The 26,151-nt window shown below is 41.0% G+C and overlaps 1 protein-coding gene and 1 long non-coding RNA gene across 14 annotated transcripts in view; one reads left to right on the top strand and one right to left on the bottom strand.

The window, feature by feature from the left end:
- Positions 1 to 26,151, bottom strand: part of Slx4ip (SLX4 interacting protein) — a 176,571-nt gene that overhangs the window by 54,342 nt on the left and 96,078 nt on the right. For 8 of the 13 annotated variants that reach the window (XM_008762255.3, XM_017591988.3, XM_063284384.1 and 5 more), the window contains 2 exons: positions 5,146 to 5,235; positions 370 to 490 (listed from right to left, as the gene is read on the bottom strand). In XM_008762255.3, the coding sequence (XP_008760477.1) occupies positions 370 to 490; positions 5,146 to 5,235 (211 nt within the window). Of the gene's footprint in view, positions 1 to 369; positions 491 to 5,145; positions 5,236 to 26,151 lie in introns of those variants that run through there. The other 5 variants (XM_063284383.1, XM_008762259.3, XM_063284382.1 and 2 more) reach the window with 3 other exon arrangements.
- Positions 3,599 to 16,610, top strand: LOC120101686 (uncharacterized). Its single transcript, XR_005502489.2, has 3 exons — positions 3,599 to 3,801; positions 5,163 to 5,249; positions 8,282 to 16,610. It is a non-coding gene; the product is annotated as an uncharacterized LOC120101686 (long non-coding RNA).

Raw genomic sequence — 26,151 nt, 5'->3', positions numbered from 1 at the left:
CTCCTGTCTGAGAACATTTGAAATAGAATGACATACGGAAAAACATTCTAAAAGCTTAAGACAGCGAATCAATTTATGTCAGTATTAATATAAATCCATTTGTAAGACTACTTGTCAAAAAAAAAGAGACCTTTAAAATTTTACAGTTTCTTTAAGAATGTTTTATTTGCTATTTTTATATATTTTGCCCACCATTAAAAGCCCTTTAGGGCTTTTTGGTGAATTTTTGTTACTCAAACACAAGTATCTTCATTACAGCATATTTTCTAAATGTATCACTATGCTAACATGACAAAATGAAATATAATTGCAATCTCCAAAGCTTAAATTTTATTTTCTTTGTCCAAAATTACAGTGCTTGTTGCCTACCTTTTAAGGACAAGGGACTGGATCTTGAGAATTCTGCAGTTGATGGCCTGTGCTGCTTATAAATGCCCACGTACTCCTTAACTCTGGAATCAATGGTTTCTTTTAACAGCAAACAAACTTCCTAAAGTAAATTTAAAACATGAGACATTTCTGCTTAATGCAATGGGAAGAAGCAAAGACTGTACATCTGAGAAAGCAAAGGTTTTCGGTTAGCTTTGGAGCCTAGCTGTAATGCTGAAATGAGCACTGTGCAGCCTTCATGACTGCACTGTACGTTAAGTGAACTATTAAAGATGACTCCGAGCCTGATGTTGGCTCACATCATTTTCTGTCTACCTCAGTTTTACAGTATCAGATTACTTCAAAACTTCAAGAACGTTTTCACATAAGTATCAGTCCACCACACTGATGGAGAGAGGAGACAAATCACATGGAATTCTCTACATGCAGGGCAGCATGGGTCTCAGAGAGGTACTGAGAGGCAGGAAGAAGTGAAAGACTACTCCTACTGTCAATGCAGGTGGCATGGGAACAGGGCACAGCTGCCAGAGCTCTGCCCGATGGTCTCACTGCACTGTTGTCCTGTTTGCAGGTACAGTGTTACCAGATGTTATTTGCATAAGAAAAGCCAGGAACAGTGAAAACTTTGATTTTCAAGCATGGCTCAAAGTTAATGGTTATATTTTAGTGTTATACCATTATAGGGAATACCATTATTCATTAAGTTTCTGGTCTTTAGACTACAAACACAAGACAGCCAGAGTGGTGGGTTAAATAGAAAAAGGAGGATCCAGTAAAGAGATCTTTCCACTGCTGTGATGATAGCATAAACCCCATTTGCTTTTGTAAAGCACGGTATGATTCTTCATTCAACGATGATAAAAACAGTCTCGTCTCTCATGTCTCTGATGTAGATTAATGATATTACGTAGCAGAACTAGGATTGAATTCAATTCCAGCATACTGTATTAATAAATTTCTGGAGATATCACTTGGCTTATAATATTTGTAAAGAACAACAACCAAAAATAACTCAGAAGTCCAACTCCATACTGGGATTATCTATGCTCTGTGTAGCATTTCCTGTATTATTAGGAAAACATAATTTACCACAGGACATCAGGGTAAATTTACACAGGATACATATAAAACTGACACCTAATGAGTAATAAATCCTAGATCAATTCCCAACAATTCTGCGGCATTGTCAGAGTTGTTCAGGCCACCTCAAACCTGTTCCACCGGCTTCTCAGAAATCACAGGTTCATCTTTTAAACTCTTTATAATTACAACATGAATCAGGTTTTTGGCGGCACCCCTTAATCAGTATATAAAACCCTTGATTTAACACATACACAGAAATTTCTACATAAAACACGAATACCAGTCTTCTCTCTCTTGCTTTTTATTGCAGCTAAAAGACGCGTTGCTCTGTGGGATATAAAGATATCCATTTGCAGCTGAATGCTTTGGCACCGTTCACAGAACACAAAAGCAGCCTTGCCTCATACTGTTGTTCTAGCAATTAAATAATTTTTGCTTCACATGCAGGGTTCAACTATGACTGAACTAGAAAATATGTGGAAGACACACAAGGCAACAGGGATTGTTAAAATTTGGCCATAAATACCCTATAAGGCTAGGACTAAAAATAGTAAGACAAAAATAGAGCCCATACACATGAAGTTTCTCACTATAGTACAGGCATTCCTTCTGGGAAGCAGGTTTTAGGAATTAAAGGCAGGCAATGGGCAGAGTGGGAAAAATACCTAAGAACTGATGGTGCCAGACTTGGTGAAGCATCCTCCTCAAACCTAGAACAACACAGGAGAAAACAGCCAGAAATATCTGAGAGGACAGAATAAAAATCCATGACTGGGAGATAGGCACTGCCTCTCTACGCTGACAGGAGCTTGTGTTAACTTATGAAAGTTTACAAAGGAGGCATTTCAGTCTGCCTCTGAGTGCAAAGACTACTTGAGCTGGACTCAAACAAAACATTCAAGAAATGATCTAATGACTAAAACCAACGAAGCACTGACTGAACACAGGTAAAGCAATAACCTTTCTTTAACTCCGCCTTTAAAGCATACACATAAATTATTTCAGACTAACTCTAATGTCAATGAACATGTATTTTGAAGGACCAGGCTAAAATAGAGGTAGCAAACTATTGACTCTACTTTGAGAAGGAAACTCAACTTACTGGAGTAAGTGGACCTCTTGCTGTAACCACCAAAGCACCTCTCTGCAGGTCCCATCATGCATCTCTGCTAAGTTATGCCTAACTGTTCTAGAGTAGGTACTAGTTGAAAGAAACACAGCTGCACGTGGCCGCTTGACAAGAAGTCTTACTGCACGCTTTGTGGTGGAGGTAATTGTGGCTTTAAAGCATTCCATTTCAACAACTCGGTCCACACTGCCTAAAGAGCAACACTAAAGGTCTACGGCTGAAGTGTTCACGCTGGGAAGAGCATGGGAAAGTTGCGGTCTAGAATGGTGGATTTTAGAACCTACCAGAAGCTACTGGGGGGAGGTCTCTTGCATGAAATATTAGGGAGTTTGGTAGAATGAACTTACTAATTTGAATCATGTAGACTTGTGTAAGTGATCTAAAATTTGAGAGTAGAAGAAGGTGAATTGTGGAGAAAGGTCCTGACCTGCTAAATAGAGTTTTCAAGAGAACATAATCAATTTCCTCGGTGATAAATCAATCATACCAATTCTTGTTTCTTCTTCTTCTCAGCATTTGGTCACTGAGTATTCTTGACCACGAAGTACTGTTGGTATTTCCATTTGATGGAAAATGTATTTTTAAAACTAATTTGTGGGTGGGTAGATTAGTTTTAGTGAAGTGAACAAATGGTTGCAAATACCATTCTCCTTCCACGTTTATTAGTCTTGTTATCATTCAGCATTAGCGCTTAATACAACTGACTTATTTTTACTTCTCTAAGAGCAATGGCAGCAGATAAATACTATGAAGAAAATGAAGACCAGTATGTTTTGAAAGTTTTAAAATTACATTACTCATTTACTTGTAGTGTATATGTGCTAGTTATGTGGACACACATAAGCCATGGTATATATGTGCAGGTCAGAGGACACCTTGCAGGAGTTAGTTCTTTTGTTCTGCCTTGTGTGTCTTGTAAATTGAACTCGGGTAAGTGTTGGGCAGCATGCACCTTTATACATAGAGTCATACAGCTAGCCTGTTTTGAAACTTTTGACCAGGCCCATGCCTTACTATCTGTCCCTGATCTCTACAGAAGGAAAGAAATAATGTTTCTATACCACAAGAGCTCACAGAGAAGGCGTTGAAAACCACAGGAGACTGGGGCCTTACCGGTCTGGTCAAACTCTCATTTGAAGAAGAGACTGAAGCTCCCAGGGAGGTCAAATATCACAGAATCAACTCTTGAAAGTCATGAGGTAGGAACATAGTTGGAAACCCAAGGAAAACCGAGGATAACTGGTGACTCTCCTGTTACTTAACTACCAATTACTAATAGTCTACTGATTTTTGTTTATTTTTTAAGATTTGACTTTGGTGTGTGTGTGTGTGTGTGTGTGTGTGTGTGTGTGTGTGACAAAGTGGGTCATGACCATGGTCAAAAGAGGATTTGAAGCCCCTGGAGCAGGGGTTATTGGCAGTTGTGGGCTGTCTGCATGGGAGCTAGGAACTTAACTCAGGTTCTCTGAGAATAAGCTACTGTTTAGTTCTATAACAGCTAACTGCTGACTACAAAGCTTTACTGACAAAAAAATATAGTCGTGACACATTTTTCTATGTTAGGTGTAGATGTTTAAGCAAATAATTACAAATGATAAGAGACAATTTTTCACTCAGGTGGGCAACTTAGTAGACAGACAAACTAGGTGTTCATGTGGCATTAGCCACTCATCCACTGGTTTTGGCAGACCCTCACAACTGACCTCACTCAAAGGCAACAAAGGCTTACACATTGTCTTAATGAACCATGGTAAATTTAAGAAAAATAATTCTATTTTTCTTAAATATTTCAACATTTCTAGGCTATGAAGTTTACCTGACAGATTTTTTTCCTCCCAAATTTTCCTAAAATGTATTAGCAGACCTACATACTCCAAATCCATGTTGTTCGAAGTCAACTATACATCCATAGCATGTATGTGCTTTACTGGCTAGTCAACATGAAAGGAGGAAGACTAACTCCTCTTCACTTGTCAAGGCTCAGGACAATGAGGAGGTGAGGATGAAAGTAAGGGTTAATACAGACGTGGAGATTAGCATCCTGTGAGCTCCACACCTGTCACAGGTGCCGCCATTCTTCTCATCTCTCAGATCAAAATACCTGCTCCTTACAATACTCTGGCTTCCTCTTCTTCCTCCTTATTATGGGGAATAATTTTCCTCAAAGTAGAGGGGATTCAAATTTTTGGTTTAAATAATAGAGCCTGGGATGAGGACATAGAGAATGTGAGTTGCCTTCAAAGCATGTAAAGGCCTAGACTAATCCCTAACAACACACACACACACACACACACACACACACACACACCCGGATCAACAATACATCAGCACATGAAACATGGTTGTGTCAGTCTTTGAAGGGTATGGGCGGGCACACGTGCATGCTTGTCTCCAGGCACACTCCTATTTTTCAGTGAGTACTTAACAATCACTCTTTTTTTCTTTTTCAAACACTAAGGAAAATGAAAGTTCAGAATAGCTGACGTTTCTTCTAGCTGATATTACAAGAAATACTGTTTAAAGATAAAAATGTTTTGTTGTACCTCTTTCTTCTGTTCAGAAAACCAACTGGAATCTTTGTTTGAACCTTGTGGCAATACATGAAGATCCACCAGGACTGCAAAGTTCCCGCACTGAAATAGAAGAGGTGAACATTGATCAATGGTAGCATGCGTCTGCAGGTCATGCCCAACAGACAACTACAGAGGATGTCACAAACTGCGCACACAAGAGAAGGAAAATAAAACCACCCTTGGGGTGGAACCTCAGCATGGCTTCTAGTGCTTACAAATTCAGAGTTAGAGTGGAAATGTTAAGAAGAAATTAAGCTTAACTAGGATAGAAATGACAAAATAACTATTTCTAGACCACACCTTGAAAGGGGATGACCAGGCCTCTCTATGGAGGCTGGAAGTCTGCCAAACACCAAGAGAAGAGGAACAGGACAGTACTAGGTAGATAATAACAATACTGTGAAGACCCTTTCTTCTCAGTAGTAAAGAATCTACTCAAGTTATCACCCTTTTTTAAACTATAAGAATTCACTGCACCAAAGAGCATGGGATAGTAATAAAAACTGAGGAAAACAAGAAAGAACCAGAGAGAAAAGGGGGTAGAAGTTGGATGCCAGTTACCAAAACTGAGAAAAGTTTCCTTTAAATATGCTATGAATTTTCGAAGCATCCTTTCTTACTTTAAGAGAAAAAAAAAAGAAAATATTGTATGTCTGTGTAGTACAATAGCATAGCCAACTAAGTCCTCAAACTATGGCTATCATGACTTAAAGTTGATGTTTTAATCTTATTTAGAGTAAATTTGATAGACCCATGCAGCTAATGTCTCTGTACTGGTCAGCAGGCATATGGGTCTCATAAAAAGCTGTAACCAGACTGTAGACATGACTCAGAGGGTCAAGTGTCTGCTGTGGGAGCATGGGTACCTACATGATATGTACCTCAAGTCTCAGTGCTGACTCCAGAAGCTTACTGAGCAGTCAGACAAACTGAAATGGCAAGAATGGAGTAAGACACCTGATGCTCAACCTCTAGCCTCGTACAGGAACTCAGGCAGGGATGCATGCAGGGAAGCTCGCAAGAGGGCATGTAGGGAAGTACACACACACACACACACACACACACACACACACACACACAGAGAGAGAGAGAGAGAGAGGCTGTAGGTTTATACATTTTCACACATCAAGAGTCATTTCTGAGATTCCCAAGATAACAATAAGCAACACGTTGGAAAGAAAAGAACAGGCAAAGATCATAGGTTGAGGATGTCAGAGAGACCCTGATAATTCAGTTGACAGACCTGTAGTAAAGTCACTTTTATCCATCTCTAACTAAGGAAGTTTAATTTCCTTTGTAATTTTTGTAAAAACATGGGGAGAGCAGATTCAACAAAGGTTGCTAGAACATCAGCCAAAAACACAGAAAGAAAATGAAACTAGTATTTACCTTATTACCAGATATTACATTTAATTTGATATAGATTATAAACTTAAGCGTAGAAACCAAAATGCTATTATTCGTATCACCAGGGCAGGAAAAAGTTCATAAATCTTCCACTTCCAGGAAACACAAAACATTGAAGGAAAAATTGTTGATTAAATTGGATACCAGCAATCAAAGAAATTTCTGCTCATCATCAGGATCATCAGTAAAATGACATGCTTGCCACAGATTGGATAAAATGCATTTATAAATATACATGTCTGACATGCAGGACTGATATTCAAAATATGTAAACAACTTCCACAGAGTGATAGAATTTTTTAATCTAAGCTGAAATATGTGGCTGCACTTCCCGGTTGCCAGAGAAACTCAGGTCCTAATTAACATCCATAACTAGGGAATGGATCAGAAGGACTTAAACCACAAAGACTGACACCATACCAAATGGCAGGAATGAAATGGAGCAGACCAAACATACACTGTTGGGAATGCAACTGGGTTCAACCACTTTGGCAAATGGTTTTCCAGCTTTCTATAGCTACCCGTGTACTTGCTGACTAGGCCAAGGAGGCCATTAGGCCAACAAGGCCATCTTACAAGTTTATCTGAGCTCTATTCTCATTAGCCCAAACTGAAGACAGACTCAAGGATCATCAACAGGGGAATAAACTAGTATTCTAGTCACACAATGGAATGGTATTTATCAAAATGCTGTCATAGCCAATGGATTCATCCCAAAACCAGAATGAGTTAAAGAGGACAGTCCAATGGACACTCTATGGCTCCATGACAGACGTTCTGTAGTAGCAAGAGCCATGAATGGAGAAAGTGGTAGGGCAGTGTCCGAGTGGCATAAGAAGCCAAATGACAGGAGGATGCAGGGTCCTAAAAAAGGGACGTTGGTTGTACATAGAAAAGTGGCTCTTCTCACCATGTATGAATTACTGATCACTCATAAATCATTTTAAAATATAAGTATGATATCTGACTGTGTGTATATTATATAACTTCTTACAAAGGCAGTGTATTGTGGCTGACTGCAATTTAGTTTGATGCATCAAAAATTTTATTATTTTTATTTATTTTTTTAGGGTTTTCGAAAAAGGGTTTTTATGTGTAACCTTGGCTATTCTAGAACTAACTCTGTAGACCAAGCTGGCCTTAAACTCAAAGATACTCCCCTGTCTCTTCCTCCCAAGAGCTGGGATTAAAGGCGTGTGGCACTATTGCCCAACCAGAATTGTTTTTTAATTAAAGAAATCCAAGAGAATATTAGAAAGCCATGAAAAATATTGATGTGTCGGAAACTAAGATTGAGGACTGTTTTGTGAAATGTAAGTCTGTGTATGAATTATGACGAAAGGCTGATGTTTTGTGGGCTGTGGCAAAACAATGTTTGAAAACCACATTCGAGTATATATATGGCTATGCTTAGATTTTGTTCTTAATTGTTGATTATAGATCTAACCTTTAAGGAGGATGCTGCCACCAGGTGGAGGCCACAACTACAAGATCTTAGCTGGAGAATATTAACATTTTGTGTGCTATGAATTTTTAGCCAACTGAGAATCTTATAAAATGTGCCCAAAATGCATTTTAAATACATAAAATATAATATACTGGATAAAAAAAGAAAATTGATTCCACTGAAGTATATTTATCAAAATCTTAAAAAGCAACCCAATTTGTGATATAGTAATAATGCGTGCATGTTTTGCAGGCACTGACTCATAGCTGATGGGACCAGTGACAACGGCTAACTGAAGAAAGGGAAGAGCACCTGTGATATTTTCAGCTCTCTGTTTTCTTGTACTATGCTTTACATGCATAGGCTTTTTCAATAGGATGTTAAGTGGCTTCTGTTCTATACTATATTGGCATCAAGAAACCTAAGAATTGTAACTTGAGGCCTCTCTGCCTTCCTCAAGTCATCTATCAATGTTGCTTGCATTGGAATTACAGTGATGACTGGGCTTATCTTCCCAAGAAGGATACATTGGATGAGCAGATATCTGGGTTGAATATGAGTGATGACCAAGGCAAGGGTGGAGTTGAACAAGAAGCCAGAGCAGACAGCCTAGAAGCCTAGAAGCCAGAGAGGCCTAAAAGGCACTTTAAGATATGGGTTCTGGTATCTACATTGATGTCTTTTAATGTTAGCCTTACTATTAAATTAATACTATTTTTTAAAATCATTCTGGAAAACCATAACACATAAAGAGCTGATTTCTAATGGCCACAAGCACTGTATTTTAAATCCTACAGTCATAATGAAAGGAGGCTTACCTTTTAAGAACTTAGTCAAAATCAAGCTCTAACTTTCCCATCTAAATCCAATGAAACACAAAATTCAATCTGGGGTTTTCTAATACATCCTGGTCTATAATTGATTATAGATTAATTGGATTTTTCTTTCTTTGAATAAATAAAGTATCAATTCTTACACTGGTAATATAGGAGAGAATTTTCCTAGATTTCTGGAAGATTCTATGCTTGGCAGGCTGTGGTTCTCTCTGGGCAACCACCAGGCCTTGCCTCTCTCTAGCAGAAGCTTGGATGATCTGCACTAATCAGGACCATTGTGCCTCCTAAAGTTCTCTGCTCTCAAGGCTCTGCTTCTTTCTCCCCTGAGTAAATGGAGGTGAACAAACTAGGCCTCTAAGCACAGCAGGAGGCACAGCCTCCCTTCCTCCTTAGCATTAATTAGGAGCTTGTTTCTACTCAGAATAAAAACTCTCCAGCTCTCTTCAGGACAGAAAACATGGGAAGCATCACTTCTTCCACAGGCAAGAGTGGGTCATTCAAGAAGGGATTCAAAGGGCTTTGAGAAATAGCTGCACATTGTTAGGGAGGAATGTTAGTGTACAGGGGATTCCACTGGCCTGCCCTCAGGGACCTACCAATTACTTCTGTCATGAACTGCTACCACTGCCAGGTGAACATCAGGTGTGTGCTGCACACAAAAGGACCCACCCTCCACTCAGCAGCTCTCTCTCTCTCTTTCAGTCTGTTCCCAGCATCCTCTCTGTCTGTTCTCTGCACACACACACACACACACACACACACACACACACACACACACACACACCTCTTGACCTTTGCTCTCATAGCCCTGCTGTCTGTCTATCTCCATGTTCACCTGTCTGCCTCCATCTCCTTTTCCAGGCCCTCACTCCTCTTCCCTCCCCAATAAACTCCTTTTCCACCAGATCTGTTGCCTGGCTTAATTTCTCAGGGGTGCACCTTGGCTGGGGTCCACAAAGATGACATCCTTCACCATATTATATCTTATAACATTAGTGCTGTAACTCAGAGGAATGTTAGCCTACAGGAGATTCCTGTGGCCTGCCCCTAGGGACCTAGCAATTGCTTTCCTCATCACCTGCTGCCACCAGGTGCACCAGGTGAGTGAAGTCAGCAAAAGAACCTACCCACCACCCCAGCACGCACGCGCTCTCTCTCTCTCTCTCTCTCTCTCTCTCTCTCTTTCTCTCTCTCTCTCTCTCTCTCTCTCTCTTTCTCTCTCTGTCCCCTGTGTTCTCTCTTTGTCCTTCTCTGCCCCCTCTCCCTGCCATCACGGATCTGCTATCTGTCTGCTGTCTATATGTCCACTTGTTTGCCTCTCCCCTTTCCCAGGTCCTCCCTCCTCTCCCCTCCCAAGTAAACCTCTTTACACCAGGCCGGTAGCATAGCTTAGTTTTCAGGCCTGCCACAGATACTCCCTCACTTTATTATGTTTCATAACTCAGTCATGCACTCAGTTGTACACACACAGGCCAACTTTTCCTTTTACCCCTCTATCTAGAAGTGGTTACCCAAAATCCTGGGAGGTACTCCAACAATTGCCTTTCCCTAGCCTTCTGGAATAGGTCACTTCATCTTGTAAGTTGTCTTTTTTAATGTGTTCTTAGATATCCATTCACTCCTGTTCCGCTGCTTCTCCCACACCCACTTAAGACTACCAGAACCTTTCCTAGTGGTGTCCCCATGAACCTGTAATGACAGCAACAGAGCACTCCTACTCTAGCCAATCTGAACCTCTCATTAGGCCTCACTGCTGTGTCCTACTGCTTGGTAGGGTCACCATCCTCCAAACCTAACAGGTGCACAGCAAGTTCTGAAAAGTTTTTCTGACGTATTTATCTTCCTCCTCTGGATTAGATACATTCTTAAAGTGCTTATAGACTCCTGCATTAAATGACTGGTCTGTGGAGGAGACCTCCCTGCTAGAACGTGAGTGTAAGCAGAAATGGTTCCAGAACAGAGTGGACTTTAAAGCCCTGTGATTAGCACTCTAGCAGCCCATGAAAATGTTTCATATTCAGTGGCAGAAAGAAAAAACATATGACCCAACAAACTGCCCTAAGTTTTAGGGCGAGGCAAGGACTCAAAAGCCTTTTCTAGAAACAAGGCCATGGCTATTCATCCCAGTGCACCGATGAACACTCCTCATTTTACATCGATGAAAGCTGTCATCATCAGGGGTAAAAGTTTCGTTTTGTTTCGTTTCGTTTCATTTTGTTTTATTTTTTCTTTCAAAATTTAAAGTGCAAAGATCCTGGGACTACCCAAGCATAAGGTCAATGGCAGACACACCATGGTTATTTCACCTTCGGTGGCCTAACTTTATGTTGTGCTCTTTTTGAGTCTTCAGAGAGACCTTGTCTTCTGCCTTTACAAAACTATAACATAAAAGTGAAAACGGTAGCATGTGAAAATCAATACACTGTGAAAATCAATACAGAGCACATACACAGAAGAGTTTCCACACTGTCTGAGCCCTCATTAACACAGGGGCACAACCTCACGGTACTCACCCAACACAGTGTTCATCTAAAACCCAGAGACAGCAGAGAAAAGGCCCTGCATGGGAGGTGTTGACTCAGTGAATCCCATGAAACAGCAAGCCATGGAGGAAAACCAACCACAGCACTCAAAGTGGCCATGATAGTTCTATATGCTCAAGTCCATAATGCAGACCCACAGGTCAATGTCAGCACAGGATGCTAACAGAGCAGGAAGTCTCGGGTTACAGAGGAACCCTGAAAGGCAGAGGGAGCAAGGGGACAGGCAAGTTTCTCAGGCAGAAGAGAGGATCATGGCAGGCAGTGGGAACCAGGGTCAGGAAGATGTATTCAAACCTGACTGCACAAAGAAGACACAAGGGAAGTCCATCCTGAGGGCAAAGGATCCTTCAGGCACCAATTTTCCTGGGTGAAATATGAGAACTCCTTCAAAGAGACTTCGACTCTAGATCCTACCTCCATGGCTGACTACATACTTGTTTCTACCTGGATACAAAATGCTCATCCTTCTATAAATAAATGTCACCACAAAGACATACAAAATATGGCAATTTGTCTTCTCTACCATTCCATCATGGCTCATATAAACACATTACAAAAATCTACACAATATAAAACACCAACTACATGGCTAGAAATCACCAGATAAACTACAGCAGATGACCAAGGGAAAGATCTCCACATGCAATACCCGTCCCTTTGGCACTTCAGGACAACCCCCACTCCCACCTCCAGGCAGGACTAAACTCTCAGCACAGCCACAGCACTTCTTCCTGCTTCTGCTCTGAAGCTCACCACAGGCAGCAAACACGTGACTACAGTCACATCTGGCACTCAAGAAGCCTGCCTGCATAAAGTCATGCCTTCAGGGTTCCCTCGGAGTTGTCAATTCCCAGGACTGAGTGTGACACATAGGTGGCAAAGAAGAATGTTAAAGGAGTAAAAGCATCACTAGGGAAAAGGGCTCATTGGCCTTGCTGCTTTAGGAGGGACCACCTCCCCCTCTCTTACAGCCTTTCCACAGAATAAGACTACAGAATCAAGCCCACAGCTTACAATTAAGATTACCTCACATACTGACAGAAAGAGGCAATAATACATTCTTAGTTCAAGCCAATGAGTTATTTTCTCACTTTCAAACCAGTCAGATCCAAGGACAAATCTAGGCTTCATGAACCAGTTCCATCAGAGGAAAGTTACTGGGTAAAGTCAGCGAAAGATTTACTCTCTGAGTTCAAGTTTTTCTAGTTAAAATGGATTGGAAGAGACAGAAGTAGCCTATATGAGGCCAAAAGGGGTTGGGACAGGAGAGCTGCTTTTCCTCTATGTTCACTGTAGGATTCTAATTACAGGGCGAGGGACTTTCTAGTCATTCCAAAGTTTACAGTAGATTCCTCACTAAGATTTATCTCTATTTTAAAGATACAGAGAAAATCATAAAGAAACGGAAAGAAAGCCAAGGGGAAGACAGATAAAGTGGGTTTGATGGTGGCTTCTGTAAGGAGAAATGAGTAAGAAAGAGGCTGCTTGGTGTCCTTTAGCAAACTTTCTTGTCCATTCAAAAAAGAGAAAGACAGGCTTAGGAAAAGATGCCGTGCTGTTGGAAATAAAGCAGTGGCCACTGAAACTACTGTTAGTAAAGGGATTGCTTTAGTACACACCACTGGGACCTCCGTACAAAACTAGGAACTCTATCCACCACTGTACACAGAGCAAAGTTAGGAACAGGCTTCCAGTCACTACCTCACTGTTTTAGGTGCTTTCCCTAGCAATTTTCAAATGTAATCCGCAGCCCTTTCACTTCAGTTACCCAACCTATGGCAGGTTCAGAGCACTGTAGCAATGAGGGACACAATGCCCTAAGTGTAGGGCGGATGATGTCAGCCCCATCCCCCTCTCTTTACTCCCCTCTAAAGATGGTATCTGTTTCAATTCCAGGACATTCTAATTAGACTCAAAATTATCAATTAAAAATGTTTTGCACATATGTAGTGCCAAGTATTTACTAAGATCTAATAAATGCTTGAAATTCTTTTGTACCTTTACTCGAGCAATGCAGTGCTTCTGGGAAGAGCAGGCAGATGATGTATAATCATGCCAGAGGGCAAAGTAAAATATATACACGCTGCTCTTACATATTTCTGCTACAGAGAATGTGGAGGAAAAGGTAATTCACTATGAAGTATTATGAAGTCCTGAGTCTCCAAAGGAGCAGAACAGAGCAGGCACCATTCAGAGTTGGCAACATGAAGGCTGGTCTACAACATGATCAGGACCAATGATGGCTTCTGTACCCTGAAATGGTGTTTGGAACACAGACCTGTACATTTCTATCATAAACGCCCCCCACACCCCCCCTCTCTCTCAAACAATGTGTATGTCAGTGTGTTTATATGTATGTTATCTGTGTCCTCTGTATGAGTGTGTGAAGGTATGTATGTGTATGTATGTATGTATATGTACATGTGGTATGTGCATGTGTATATGTGTGTGTATGCATGTATATATATATATATATGTATATGTTAAAAAATTCTATGTTCCTGATGATACACTAAAAATCAGGTTAACTTGAGCTGGAGGAATTTATAAGATATTATTATGAGTCAAAGAAAAGCCCTCTAATATTCTTGGTGACCAACACCTAGACTGAGGTAGTTTGAAATGGAAGGTAGTCTTAGAGGGAGATTTGTGCACAGTAAGAATGAAGGTGAAAGAGCGAGGGCATAACTTTCCTACCTCCTTGGGTGGGACATGTAATCTTTAACCAAGAATTTAGGGATTTTTCAATGATTTAGAGGAATTCCATTTCTTGGGCTAAATACCAAATAATTTAAAGAATACTCCCACAACAGTGTTCTTTTCTTCTACTTTAAAATAACAAAGAATTTGCCAAATTGTGTCTTGCACTTAACCCAGTCAAGTTGCCATTTAAATTTTTTCTGGGGTAGTAACTCTGTACAAATACTATTTCTCTTTCTCTCTCTCTCTCTCTCTCTCTCTCTCTCTCTCTCTCTCTCTCTCTGTGTGTGTGTGTGTGTGTGTGTGTGTGTGTGTGTGTGTTTGTGTGTGTGTTTACACACACGCACCAGCCAAATTTGACAGGCCAAAGATGAGGCTACATATTACCTGTACAGACAAAAAAAAAGAATCTAATTGTGTGGCTGCAAACTGAGTCATAGCCTTAGAATAAAGACTCCCCACACACTGTGCATATGAGAGGTGCATACTTCTGCAGGGCTCAGGGTCACCAGAGCTGGAGAGGTCCCAAAGAGGCAAACCGTATGCCCATCTCTGTCCTTGCCAAACTCTTCCTTTTGGTTATTCTTCTGGGGAGACACTCTCTGTGTGTAGAACCTGAAGGGTATTTATCATAACAGTCTCTAGTCTTGACCCCTGGTTCTCCAAGTGCCAGAATTTTCTGTAGCTAGTTTGAGTTGTAAATAGGGATCTCATACAAGTTTCCAGGATAAGTGTAAGGCCCAGTGTTTTACAAGCCTACAGGTGATTCTCATGGCTGCTCTAGAAAGTCTGATGTCGATCCTTAAGAATGCCAGAGGACTGCTCACAGCATTTTCGGTATGAGATCGGAAGGGCCTGACAAAGTCTCCCCACATAATGCAGGAGAAGCTGGGGCTCACTAGAGTATACAATCCCAAAGTTCCTTTACACACACAATTTGTTATGATTATGAAAACAATAGATCCTTTCATTGGTATGAATTATTGTCTTTAAAAATAAGACCTCTCTGGAGGTCAACTGTGATATAGAGCCAAGGATGAGAATCACAGATAAAATAATGTCTTGCTAAAGATCTTAAAAATTCACTTCTGGTTCACTTCCAGGTTTTTTACACTAACATGAAGTCAACCAACCAAGATACTATTCTCTGAAGTGGGATGATAAAGGTGGTGATGGAAATCAAGAAGGCTGGATCATGGTTGACAAGTAGCATGGACTGGTAAGGAAAGAGCAGAAATGGAATGAAAGAGGATAAACTCCAAACAGTAAGATTCTGTAGCAGTGCTTGAGTTATTTAATGAGTGTGGGGCCCAGACCATGCATAGAGGCTGCTCTAGGCACAGGGTGGGTCACGTGGGCACTGGAGAGTGCTGGGAACTGCTAGTAGCACTGCATTAAGAACTGACAAGCAGCATGACAGGCATGTTTCCAATGGGACAGAGCAAGGGTTTAGCAGATTATTCGGGGAAATCAAGAAAAAAAAAACCACTATTATTAAAATCAAACTTCCTCTTCTTCCTTGAAGGGTTCCTAGACTGCCATAAATGGTAGAAAGTGGAGTCAAAGCACATAAAATGTCAGTCAGGAATTGTAATTTCCTATGTCCTCCATAATATATCACTAACTATAAAAGTGTCTTTTACCAATGGCCAGTGGCCCTCATTGACAAGTGCAATGGTCCAACTCTCGATTGTTCTGTTACTTTACCTCTCAGTGTCACCTAACAAAATAATTCACTCGCCCTGTCCGCCCCTGATGTATGGAACCCCTGATGTATGGAACACCAGTAGCCTGCTTTCCTGGCTTTCTTTCACCACAAGCTGCTTTTTCTTAGTCTTCGTTCCTAGCTTGTCCCCTTCACAGTGGCCTTGTAAGTAGGGAAGCCCATTCCTTGGGTATATCTTAGCATCATGTACACTCACATCTCAGGTTTCACAAGCTGATAGATGGCAATTTTTTTTTTTTTTTTTTTTTTTTTTTAGTTCTTGGCTTGGATGTCCCACAACTCCAGATACATGCACCCAATTGCCAATTGAGGAACCCATGTTCCTCATTTTCGCTAAGATATTGAACAAACAATTTAACAGACTTAAAATGATACTGTCCATATTTTATTCTGGAATCTGCTCCTACCAGGTTAAGTTGAGCTGGCTTGGTAAATAGCAACTCTTGCCTAATTGTTCAGGCCAGAAACTTGGGACTTTTTTTTTTTTTTTTGATGTGTGTCTTTTTCTCATATTCCACATCAAATCTGCTAGCAAGCCCTAACATTCTACATTTTAAAGGGTCTGGCTGAGGAGAGAAGCTCAACATATACTGACAAAATGAATCTAAGTATGTGCAAAAGGTCTCAGTGAATTAAAACAAACAAAAAACAGAGCAATGGAACATATGGATGGATTTATAGGCATTTAACAAAGCCACAAGGGCCAGTTGATACATCCACACATCTTGCATGTGATTTGAAGAGTTGTTCCTAGGTTCCAGGATTCTTATCCTCCCCCCCCCACACTTTTGTCAATGTGGTGGAAGATACCAATACACTGAATGATGCTAGCAAATGGACAATCGAATATCCCGGTAGCAAAAGCTAGATCTTGTAGAATGGGGAATCTGGACTTGGAGGGATAAGACCAATCTAATTAGTTAGTGTTTTTATAAAGATAGACCTTTTTATATGCTAAGGACAGTATTTGGCTCTAAAAAAATCTAAGAAGCTCAGCACAGTGGCATTCTAAGTCAAGTCAGATTACTAGTGGTAGTAAATTTCTGTGGACATTAATTTTCTATTAGGCTACTTTGGCGTTAATAGCCAGAACAAGTAGCATCAAGGTGGACCAGGCTTCATATTTAGTGATTAATGTTATGCATTTTCAAACTGAAAAAAATTTATCATATAGTCAGGCAAAAGTGACCACAACAGCAGCAATACTTAAAAATGTGTCACAAGGATTGAGTAAGAAAAGAAAAATATTTTCCAAACCAAGAAAATAGAATAAAATATAATACAAAGCTTATAATTAAAGGTAGACGAATATTCCTTTTTGGTTGTTTCTGGCCTTAAGGACAGAGAAGTAGGCAAAGCAGAACAAATCTGAGGAGATAGCTATAGTCAATTTGTACGGAAGACTTACAAACCAGAAGGGGTTTACAGACAGGAAGTGATCTGCCAAAGGAAGAGATCTCACTGCCCGAGCCAGAAGATCAAACTCTACAGAAACCAAAGCCCAAACAGTGGGTGACTGAGTGAATCAGCACACCGCCACGGTAGAACTGTAGGACACGGGTTTCTATCTGTGATACATGAATAAAATCACACAAGGATGACTGCCTTGCTGCATTTATATCAACCCTTCAATCATCCAGGAGTGTGCCGGTGGTTACTGGCTTTTATGTTTCTAAAGTGTGTCCATAAAGATGTGGGTTCAATGACCTCAAGAATCAGAGAGTGTGTATCTATCTTCTAAGGGAAATTTTACCTCCAAAAGCATGTTTTTTATGTATGTAAGTTCCCAAGACTGTTTGATTCTCAACCCCTTATCTGTTAAATGGGGAGCAATCATGCCTACTCTTGTCAAGATGATAATGTAGAAAGTAAAGTGTCAACAAACAGAACTGCTTCATTTAAATTGTTGTAAATATAGAGGAGTTAACATTCTTAGCAGTAACTTAACTGATAATGATAATGAGGTGTTCTTTACCTATGCTATCTGGAGTCGAATGTGAAGTAAGGACAAAAGAAATTGGTTAATTAGCATTATTCACTAATTTCAAAACATGCATATGGATATTGGCAAGATAATGGACAGTGTCATTACATTTCCAAATTGACTCCTTGCTTTAAAAGCCTGGTTACATTATCTGAGTGAGAGACTGAAGCCACAAAGAGCATCAGGACCCTGAAACAGGAAGTGCTCAGTGATACAAGGGGATTCCCATCCCACAGGGAATTCCAGAACCCTCCTCGACACTGTCTGTGAGGGAATGAGAGGGACTAACCTGGGAAATTTCTATGAAATTTACCAACGAAGGTGTTAGATCCAATAAAAGTTTTAAAGGTATTTTCCTTGTAAACAGAAGATAAGCAATAAAAATTATTACTTAGAATTAGAGGATTAAGAAGATTAAGCTCTCATCATCTTTCACCTGTGCCCTACTTTATCAAACAGGAACACAGAATTCAAGACTGATTCTTAAAATGACCGAAGTTCCTGTCTAATCTCCTCAGTGTTGGTGGGAATGACCTTTAAAGTTCGGGGCTGAGGGCTGAGTTCCCTCTCTGTGTTCAACTTCTCCCAGCTAGAGAAACAATCTTGTAACTACTTTCCACAAAGGGATCAAGAGTTCAAAGGGAATTTTCAATCAATTCCTGCCTAAGGCAGGAAACTGAAATCCAAATGGGACAAGCCTGTGTTAGATAAACAAGGCCAGGCTGTTGGTCAGAAATGAAGTTTTCCTCCTCTGGCCCATTTTTAGAGAATTACAAAGAAGAATAAAGAGAGATAGTTAAGTGGTCACAGGACCTGTTGAGAGTCACCTCCACTTTCCTTTTCTAATTGACTGCTGGAAATAACACCTTCTTCAAGAGATGCTCACAGAGGAAACATGCTGGGACATGAGACCCCTGATGAAATGGCTTCAGAAGCTGCAGATCATTAATTAAGAATATTGAGAGAGAGGTTGAAAGCTTAGCTGAACTGAGTGGGAGGGACAACTCAGTATCAGCTGCCACCTACGCATTAGCAATTAAACTTTATAAAGGTTCTCAGTGGAAACTTACATCTCCCAGGCATCCTCCTCTCAGTAAGTGAAGAGTCTCCTGAGGCCGCTGAACTCTGAAGACTCTACCGCTGACTTTGGAATAATGGTTATAAAATCTGCTGTAAGATGCTCACGATTCTCAGGGCCTGACTGACATCACCATGGCCAAAAATAGTGTTCCTCAAGCTTCAATGTGTGTAAGATCCACAGAAGATTGCCAAAGCTTGCCCTGGAGGGGAAGGGGGAACTGGGAATTTGAATTTCTAACAAGATACCAGGTAACCTTGATGTATCTGGGGCCACACTCTGACAACCAGGGACCTAAGGCAGTGGTTCCTGTCCTTGGACACACATTTAGGATCATCTGCACGACCCACGATGCATTGCTGGAGATGTTTCATTGGCTGCTTTTCCCGGCCTTTCCTTCTTTCCTTCCTTCCTTCCTTCCTTCCTTCCTTCCTTCCTTCCTTCCTTCCTTCCTTCCTTTATTCGTTTTTTAAAAACGAAATTACACTTAGCATATTGTCCTGGCTTTGCCACATGGACTCTAATACTGCGTGGCTTCTCTGCAGGTTCACTGAGTAGGACAACTGGAGGCATGGGGGAAATGATAAATCACTGTCTTTCAAACAGGGTAGGCAATGAGTGATAAACCCTGACCTGAGACCTCTAGAAATTAAGTTGCAGGTTATGATTTCAAAAACATCTAAAACTTTGGAGGATCTTCCGTGGTCTATTCCCTATGCAGCATCACCCCCTGCTCTTCTTTCTAGATCACATCCCACTCTTTCTGTAATCCTGCTTCTATCCTTCCCTCGCTGCCTCTGCCTTAACACTGCGAGAGAGAATTAGTTTCATGAAATCAAGTTCTATAGTGCATTTCTAACTTAACTAACAGAAAGACTAAATATTGTTCTTTGGTGGTGGCGGGGAGCAGCTAAATTATTTTTGGTAAGTGCTTTCTGATTAATTCTGCACTGTCCCTTAACAGGACATCCTTACCTCCTCAACTTAAGGAAGCATCAGGCTTTGTGTATCATACATTGGCACCTACTGATGAAGCCTGACTGCAGATTATCTCCAATAGGAGAGCTAAAGGAAGAACTTTATTTAGGTTTTAAATATGGAGGTAAATTTAACTACCACCACCACCCCCCCCCAATAAATAGTTTTCCTCCTACACTCCATGACTGGAAACATTTAGGCTGCCACAACTGGCACCTAGTGGGCAGACAACAGAATACTGCTGAGCATCTGACATGGCACAGGCCAGCCCCCCACAAAAGATCATTTGGATTATCTCGTCAACAGTGCCCACACAGAAGCCCCCACTTAGAGCCAGCTGACTTCTCAGTGCTGGAGAACTTCTAAGGATCAGAGGAAAGGAGGAGGAAGTAAAAGGGGGCAAAAGTTCCAGAGTCAGTGGATCAAGAGCTAGGGCTGCTGCTCCTGCTCTCAATGCCAAGAACAAAGAAAAGGTCCTCCAAGTCTGTACCTTGGCAGATGGTATGACTGAGGGTTTTCATCGGGACACCATGGAACATGTTAGGAAAAACAACTGCAGCCTGCGATTCAGCATCTGCACAACTGATGGACTGCAACCTCCCCGCAAAGCATTTGTCACGACACTGCCCACGGTTAGGGACAGAGGAGGGAAGGAACGAGTCCTGAACAAGGGGATACAATTTATGAAATAATATAGGTGTTATAGCAGATCCTTTAGAAATAGACTATGTGGAGTTTTACTTTTGTGAAAATCAGAGTGATGGCAATCCCACTGCTCTTCAAGAAACACTGATCACCTTTATTTTGGGTAATACGCATAGAACTCTCTAGCTAGGAGTAGATGGACTATTCTTCCACGTATCATAATCAAACTCCCCAAAAGATCATGGCATTAGATGCATTTACTTTTGCTACTAAATTATTAGAAAAAATACCAATTATCTTAACTGTTGGCATCCAATCTATCTAGCTGGAAAGATAAACATGCCTTTGTACTCTAATAAAATGGATATACGTGGTGCCTAGCTTTTATGTACTAGCCTTCAGGTTTAAGTGTCAAATAGCTATTTAATGGAATAACTGAAATTCTACATTTTAAGAAGGATTTCATTAAAGAAGTACCTAAATGACTCATAAAACACCATTTCTCTTATAAATATTCTCCATGGTTCCTCTATACAGCAATGTCCATTCAGTCACTGAAAGCATATCTACTTCTCTACCGGAGAAGGAAGGGAAGACGCCAAAGACTAGTCAGAAAAGAGTAAACTGCAGGGCCTGTTCATAGATTAGTTACTCCACAACAATACTGACATACCATACTCTCTCTGCCCTTTCCAATGGAGTCAATTACTTCAGTGTAGTCCAAGTTTTACCATGTAACAAAAAGTAATCTCTGAATTATAAAGCACATTAGTATGTCACCAAGAAATAGTAAGATATCCCTACTAAATATTGTCTATTCCAGGACTATAATATTCTCTGCCCTACTGTTTAAGAGATATTAGATACTAAAATTGATTAGAGCCATATTCATTGCAATTGCTGCCACTATCAATGGTGCAAACTCACATGTGTGAGCTAATGAAGGAGACAGACAGGCTTTCATAAGCAGAGAAGAAAGCAGGTGAAATATGTCATCAAAGAGAAGGCAGACAAATGTGGAAAATGATAGGGATATCTATCTAAGGTAGTCCTCACAGGCCAAAATCGTAAATAAGGTTAGAATCTCACACAGATATATGGTCAGTGTACATATTACAGCACCGAAGGCAAACATTCATTTCATTATAGGGTTTAATGCCAGGTGGCAGACCACAGTTAATCAAAGTGAATACCGAGGTTCAATTTTCTTCCTTGAAAAACTCAGTGGATTTGTAGCATTAGCCCTTTACCAGAAGAGGGCAATGGTGGCCAGGCTGGCAAGCCTCACAGAGCCAAGTTACCTGCTCTGAAGGTAGCGCCTGCCATAGCACACAGTCCTCATAAACACCTCAGGGGCTGCTGATTTTTAAAGGTCGTGCTTGCAAGGACATAAAACTCTTCTTTTGGACAAGAGAACAGCTGTCAGGAACACTGAGCTATTTCCATGCATGTCCACCTCATGGGACAGAAGCACTATCCATAGGTAACCCGCTTTCCACATGTTAATCTGGAATCAACGCTCCATGCTTTAAGAGATATGGAGAAGATCCTGGACAGCAGCTACCATAGGACATGAGACTGTACAAACCAGCTACAATTCTAAACACAAAGGACGTTCCTCTGAAGGACTCTAGCTTTTCAGGCTCCTATAGGGGGAGGGTTTCCAGGCCCCATCCTCGCTTATTTGTCATCTTCACTCGTGTTTACAATTTCATATTCCCAAGCAGGCCTTTGTAGCTCAAGGTCTTTGAGCTCCCTAAAAGCGAAGAAACGTCTAATCTCCTCTCTCCCTGGACAAACCACTTGTTCTGCTATGAGGCTCACTCAGCACCAGCTTTGTAAGACATACTTACCTGTAAGGAGGTAAAGCGATCGCTTTCAGTGTACAGTTCAGGCCAATGGTGAGTGGGTAGACAGAGGGCAGAGGGCAGAGGATGAAGAACATGAAGAATGGGCAGGTTATTCACTCTCTTCCTTTTGGGGAGTTCATAAGATGAGGATACAAACTTTAATGTCTACACTTTCCCTTTATATGCCCCAAACCTGCTCCCTCCCCAGTTCTAGGTCAATGGACCTTTCTGCTTCGAAGTCTTGATACTCCCTTCTCCAGAAGGCACATACAAGCCCAATCCTGGAGTCCCACCTACCCACCTCCTACAGTCCACGCAACTCTCCTGTGGTCCCTCCATCAGTTTACTTCAGTCTGTTCCTAGAGGTATCAAACTGGGTCCAACATTGTCCACAGCCCCTACTCCTCAAGATGAACTTTGAGGACTTTCTTTCAACTGTTCTCAGATAAAAAAACTAATTCTGTGAGAAGCTAACCACATCGCGATCTGTTCAAGTCAGCTGTACTTTATGCCCCTGCTCTCGGGATTATTAATAGCCATCCTCTTGTCTCTGAAATCTGCCTCAGTTCTTGTGATAAGCTGCATAGTTTGCTGTGAGGCATACCCTGCCAGATGCTCCAGCCTCATGGAATTCGACCATTCCTGTGCTCTGCAGTGCTCCATTTGTGGTGGTCACTATCTACTTATTAATTTACTTCTTATTGAGCATATGCCAGCCCAATGTCAGAAGACAAACAATCAAACAGCAGATAAGATAGAACCTTGGTTCGGATGAAAGACACTTTTCACCCTACCTCCACCAAGGATTTCTGCAGTTTTCATTGGTGTCTTCTTCATAGCAACCCATGACTACATACTGACATGAGACTCCCTTTATCTAGCTGGAAGCATCATGATCCTCATTTTCAGAATTCTTGAAACATTGAACACTGGTTTAATATTTTAAATTCTCCAGCTGCTGTATGCTTGGACTGATAGCTAGATTCTTCATTGTGATGATAACTTCTTAATGGGGTAAGGTGGAAACTAAACAAGGGTCATTTTTATCAAGTAAGTCGCCAGAAGAACACCCATTCCCGTAAGACTGCACCAGGCCATAGCCGAGGGGGTGGCGTCATCTACCTAGAGAAGAGATTCCCCTCCTTCTCTCCACTCGCATTTCTAAACTGAGGGTCCTCCCATATAACTGTTATATAAAGGTGCTAATACCAATGTCTCCATAATTAATTGTCATATATAATTACATATATTTTTAGGTTACAGAGTGATGTTATGTTGGCACTGAGAATAATTAAATCAAGCTTCTTAAAATATTAATTTCTCATACTTTTAGAGAGATCACAATCATTTTACTATGTTTGTGCATGCATGGGTGCATGTGTGTGCATGAGTTTGTGTCTGCGTCTCTGCATATGTATGCACATTTGCATGTGTATATCTATGTATGTACATGACAGTGTGTGTCTCTGTGTTTGTATGTGTATGCATTTGTTTGTATGTGTTTATATGTGTATATGTCTGTGTCTTATATACAGGCATGTGCATCTGGGGTGTGTGTGTGTGTGTGTGTGTGTGTGTGTATTCTATTGCTGTGAAGAGGAACTCTTGTGAAAGAAAGCATTTAATTGGGGTTTTGCTTATACTTTCAGAGGGTTAGTCCATTATTATCATGCCAGAAGGCAGACAGGCACAGTAGCTAAGAGCAGGCAGAAAGAAAGACACAGTGTCTGGAGTGTGGGAGCTTTTGAAACAACAATGTCTACCCCCAGTGACATATATAGCCTTGGAGACTGAATGCATTCTAACCAAGTACTCTAAAATGAGAGAAATCCCCAGCCCTGACTAGGCTTTATTATTATTATTATTATTATTATTATTATTATTATTATTATTATGATTAGTAGTAGTAGTAGTAGTAGTAGTAGTAGCAGCAGCAGCAGCAGCAGCAGCAGCAGCAGCAGCAGCAAATAAAGTAAGCATGGATAAATGCTCTAATGTTTTCTCACATCAGAGGGGACCATTTACACCCCTCTTTTCACTTAGATAAGTCACACACCTACAGGGTCCACACATCAATCAAATATAGACATGTATAAACAGCCCAGATCTAAAAAGGCAAATATTGCCAGCAAGTGCAACGACAACAATGTTCAGGATATAATGTCACTTAGAGCAACAAGAATGGAGCAAAAAGTAGGGCCTCTGTGAATGGGAGCTCCAAGGAATGAACAGCACACAAGTACACACACACAGGCTGTTCGTTCCTGAAACAGCACACTTGCTTCTCATGCTCTGTCTGAAGCATCTTCTGCTGGAAAACCCTGTTCCCCAGATCCTCAGAGCAAAGACTTCTTGATTTTCAAATCCAAAGTTCCACTGCAGAGTTCAGAATTTGTCTCATTTTGGAATATTTACACAGACTTTACCAGCTGAACTTCACTAATCCCGAAACCCCAAATCCAAGTCTCTTAAATTATAATGTCAACAATGAAACGTTTCAGATTTCAGACTCACAGATTCGTCAGCATTCAAGTTGTATCTGAAATGGCCCTATCTTTGTGCACTGCTATATGCTGCCTGAAATGCTACTTTCATGAGCCCAAAGGCCTTTGTGGTCTTCAAAATTGTGTTCCCATGCTGAGAATCATTCCTGGCAAATGGGAAAGAAGAGCTAAAATTTATTGAATAAGATACCACTTTTTAAGAGCAATATGAGAAACATAAGAGTAGCTATGACTAAGCCACTTCACATCATGTCAGATGGAGGAGGCAAAATCTAACAGGACTGCATAAGAAGTATATGCATAACAGAACTCTGTGGGATGTCTTCACTCTGCCCAGGGAAAGCTAGAGCATACCACCTTCTCAAACTCACAGGAAACTGTGTATCCGACTAAACCTCACCTTTTCAAGAGAATCTGATCCTTCACGGCAGGACAGACAGGAGGCAAGACTGAGGACATGACCCTGTAACCCAGTGCTTCTCAACCTTTCTAACCCTTTAATATAGTTCCTCATGTTGTGGTGACCCCAACTATAAAATTATTTTGTCGCTATTTCATAACTATAATTTTGCTACTGTTATGAATCATAATGTAGACATTTAATTTGCATGATATCAGATATGTGACTCCTGTGGGGGCCACAACCCACAGGTTGAGAACCACTGCTATAACAGGGCATAGCAGGGAAATAGAGGGCATCTGATCCCGCTGCAAGCTGGTCAGCTACTCAGGGTCTGTCTAGTGAATCACTCAGTCCTCCTCTTACTGCTTGGCACTTAGAGCACCAAGGTGGACAGTCCACCAAGGGAGAGATAATATACTTGGGAACTGGAATAATCCTAAATATTCCTGTAAAAGTAAGGACTCCAGTGGAGTGTGGTGGTGCACATCTGCGGGATGTCTCAAGAAGTTGAGAGCAACACTTTGAGCCCAGGCCTTTGAAAGCCAGCCTGTCCAACATAATGAGACCTTGCTTTCAAAGGAAGGAGCCAGGGGATAAAGACATCACAACCACACACTCCAGTGCATGTGTGAGAACTACTTCTCAGGCTGGCACTCACACAGAGCTGAGCTGCAGCACTGCTTCCTTTGAGAAGCATTAGCAATTGCTCTTTATTTTCCACCTGGATATCAACTCAAGGAATTGAAACCACTTAAAAAAAAAGATTTGCCTCCATACCAAGTTAGTTATTTTCTTTTTATAAGCCAAGTTATTTTTAAAGAAAGATGAGAGAATGCTGTGTGTGCACCACATCTTTATGTTCATGCTGTAAGTAA

Source organism: Rattus norvegicus, chromosome 3 (genome assembly GCF_036323735.1).
Source record: "Rattus norvegicus strain BN/NHsdMcwi chromosome 3, GRCr8, whole genome shotgun sequence".
Classification (NCBI taxonomy): Eukaryota; Metazoa; Chordata; class Mammalia; order Rodentia; family Muridae; genus Rattus; species Rattus norvegicus.
Note: the sequence above shows the minus strand (reverse complement) of the source record. Positions and strands in the feature narration are given on the sequence as shown.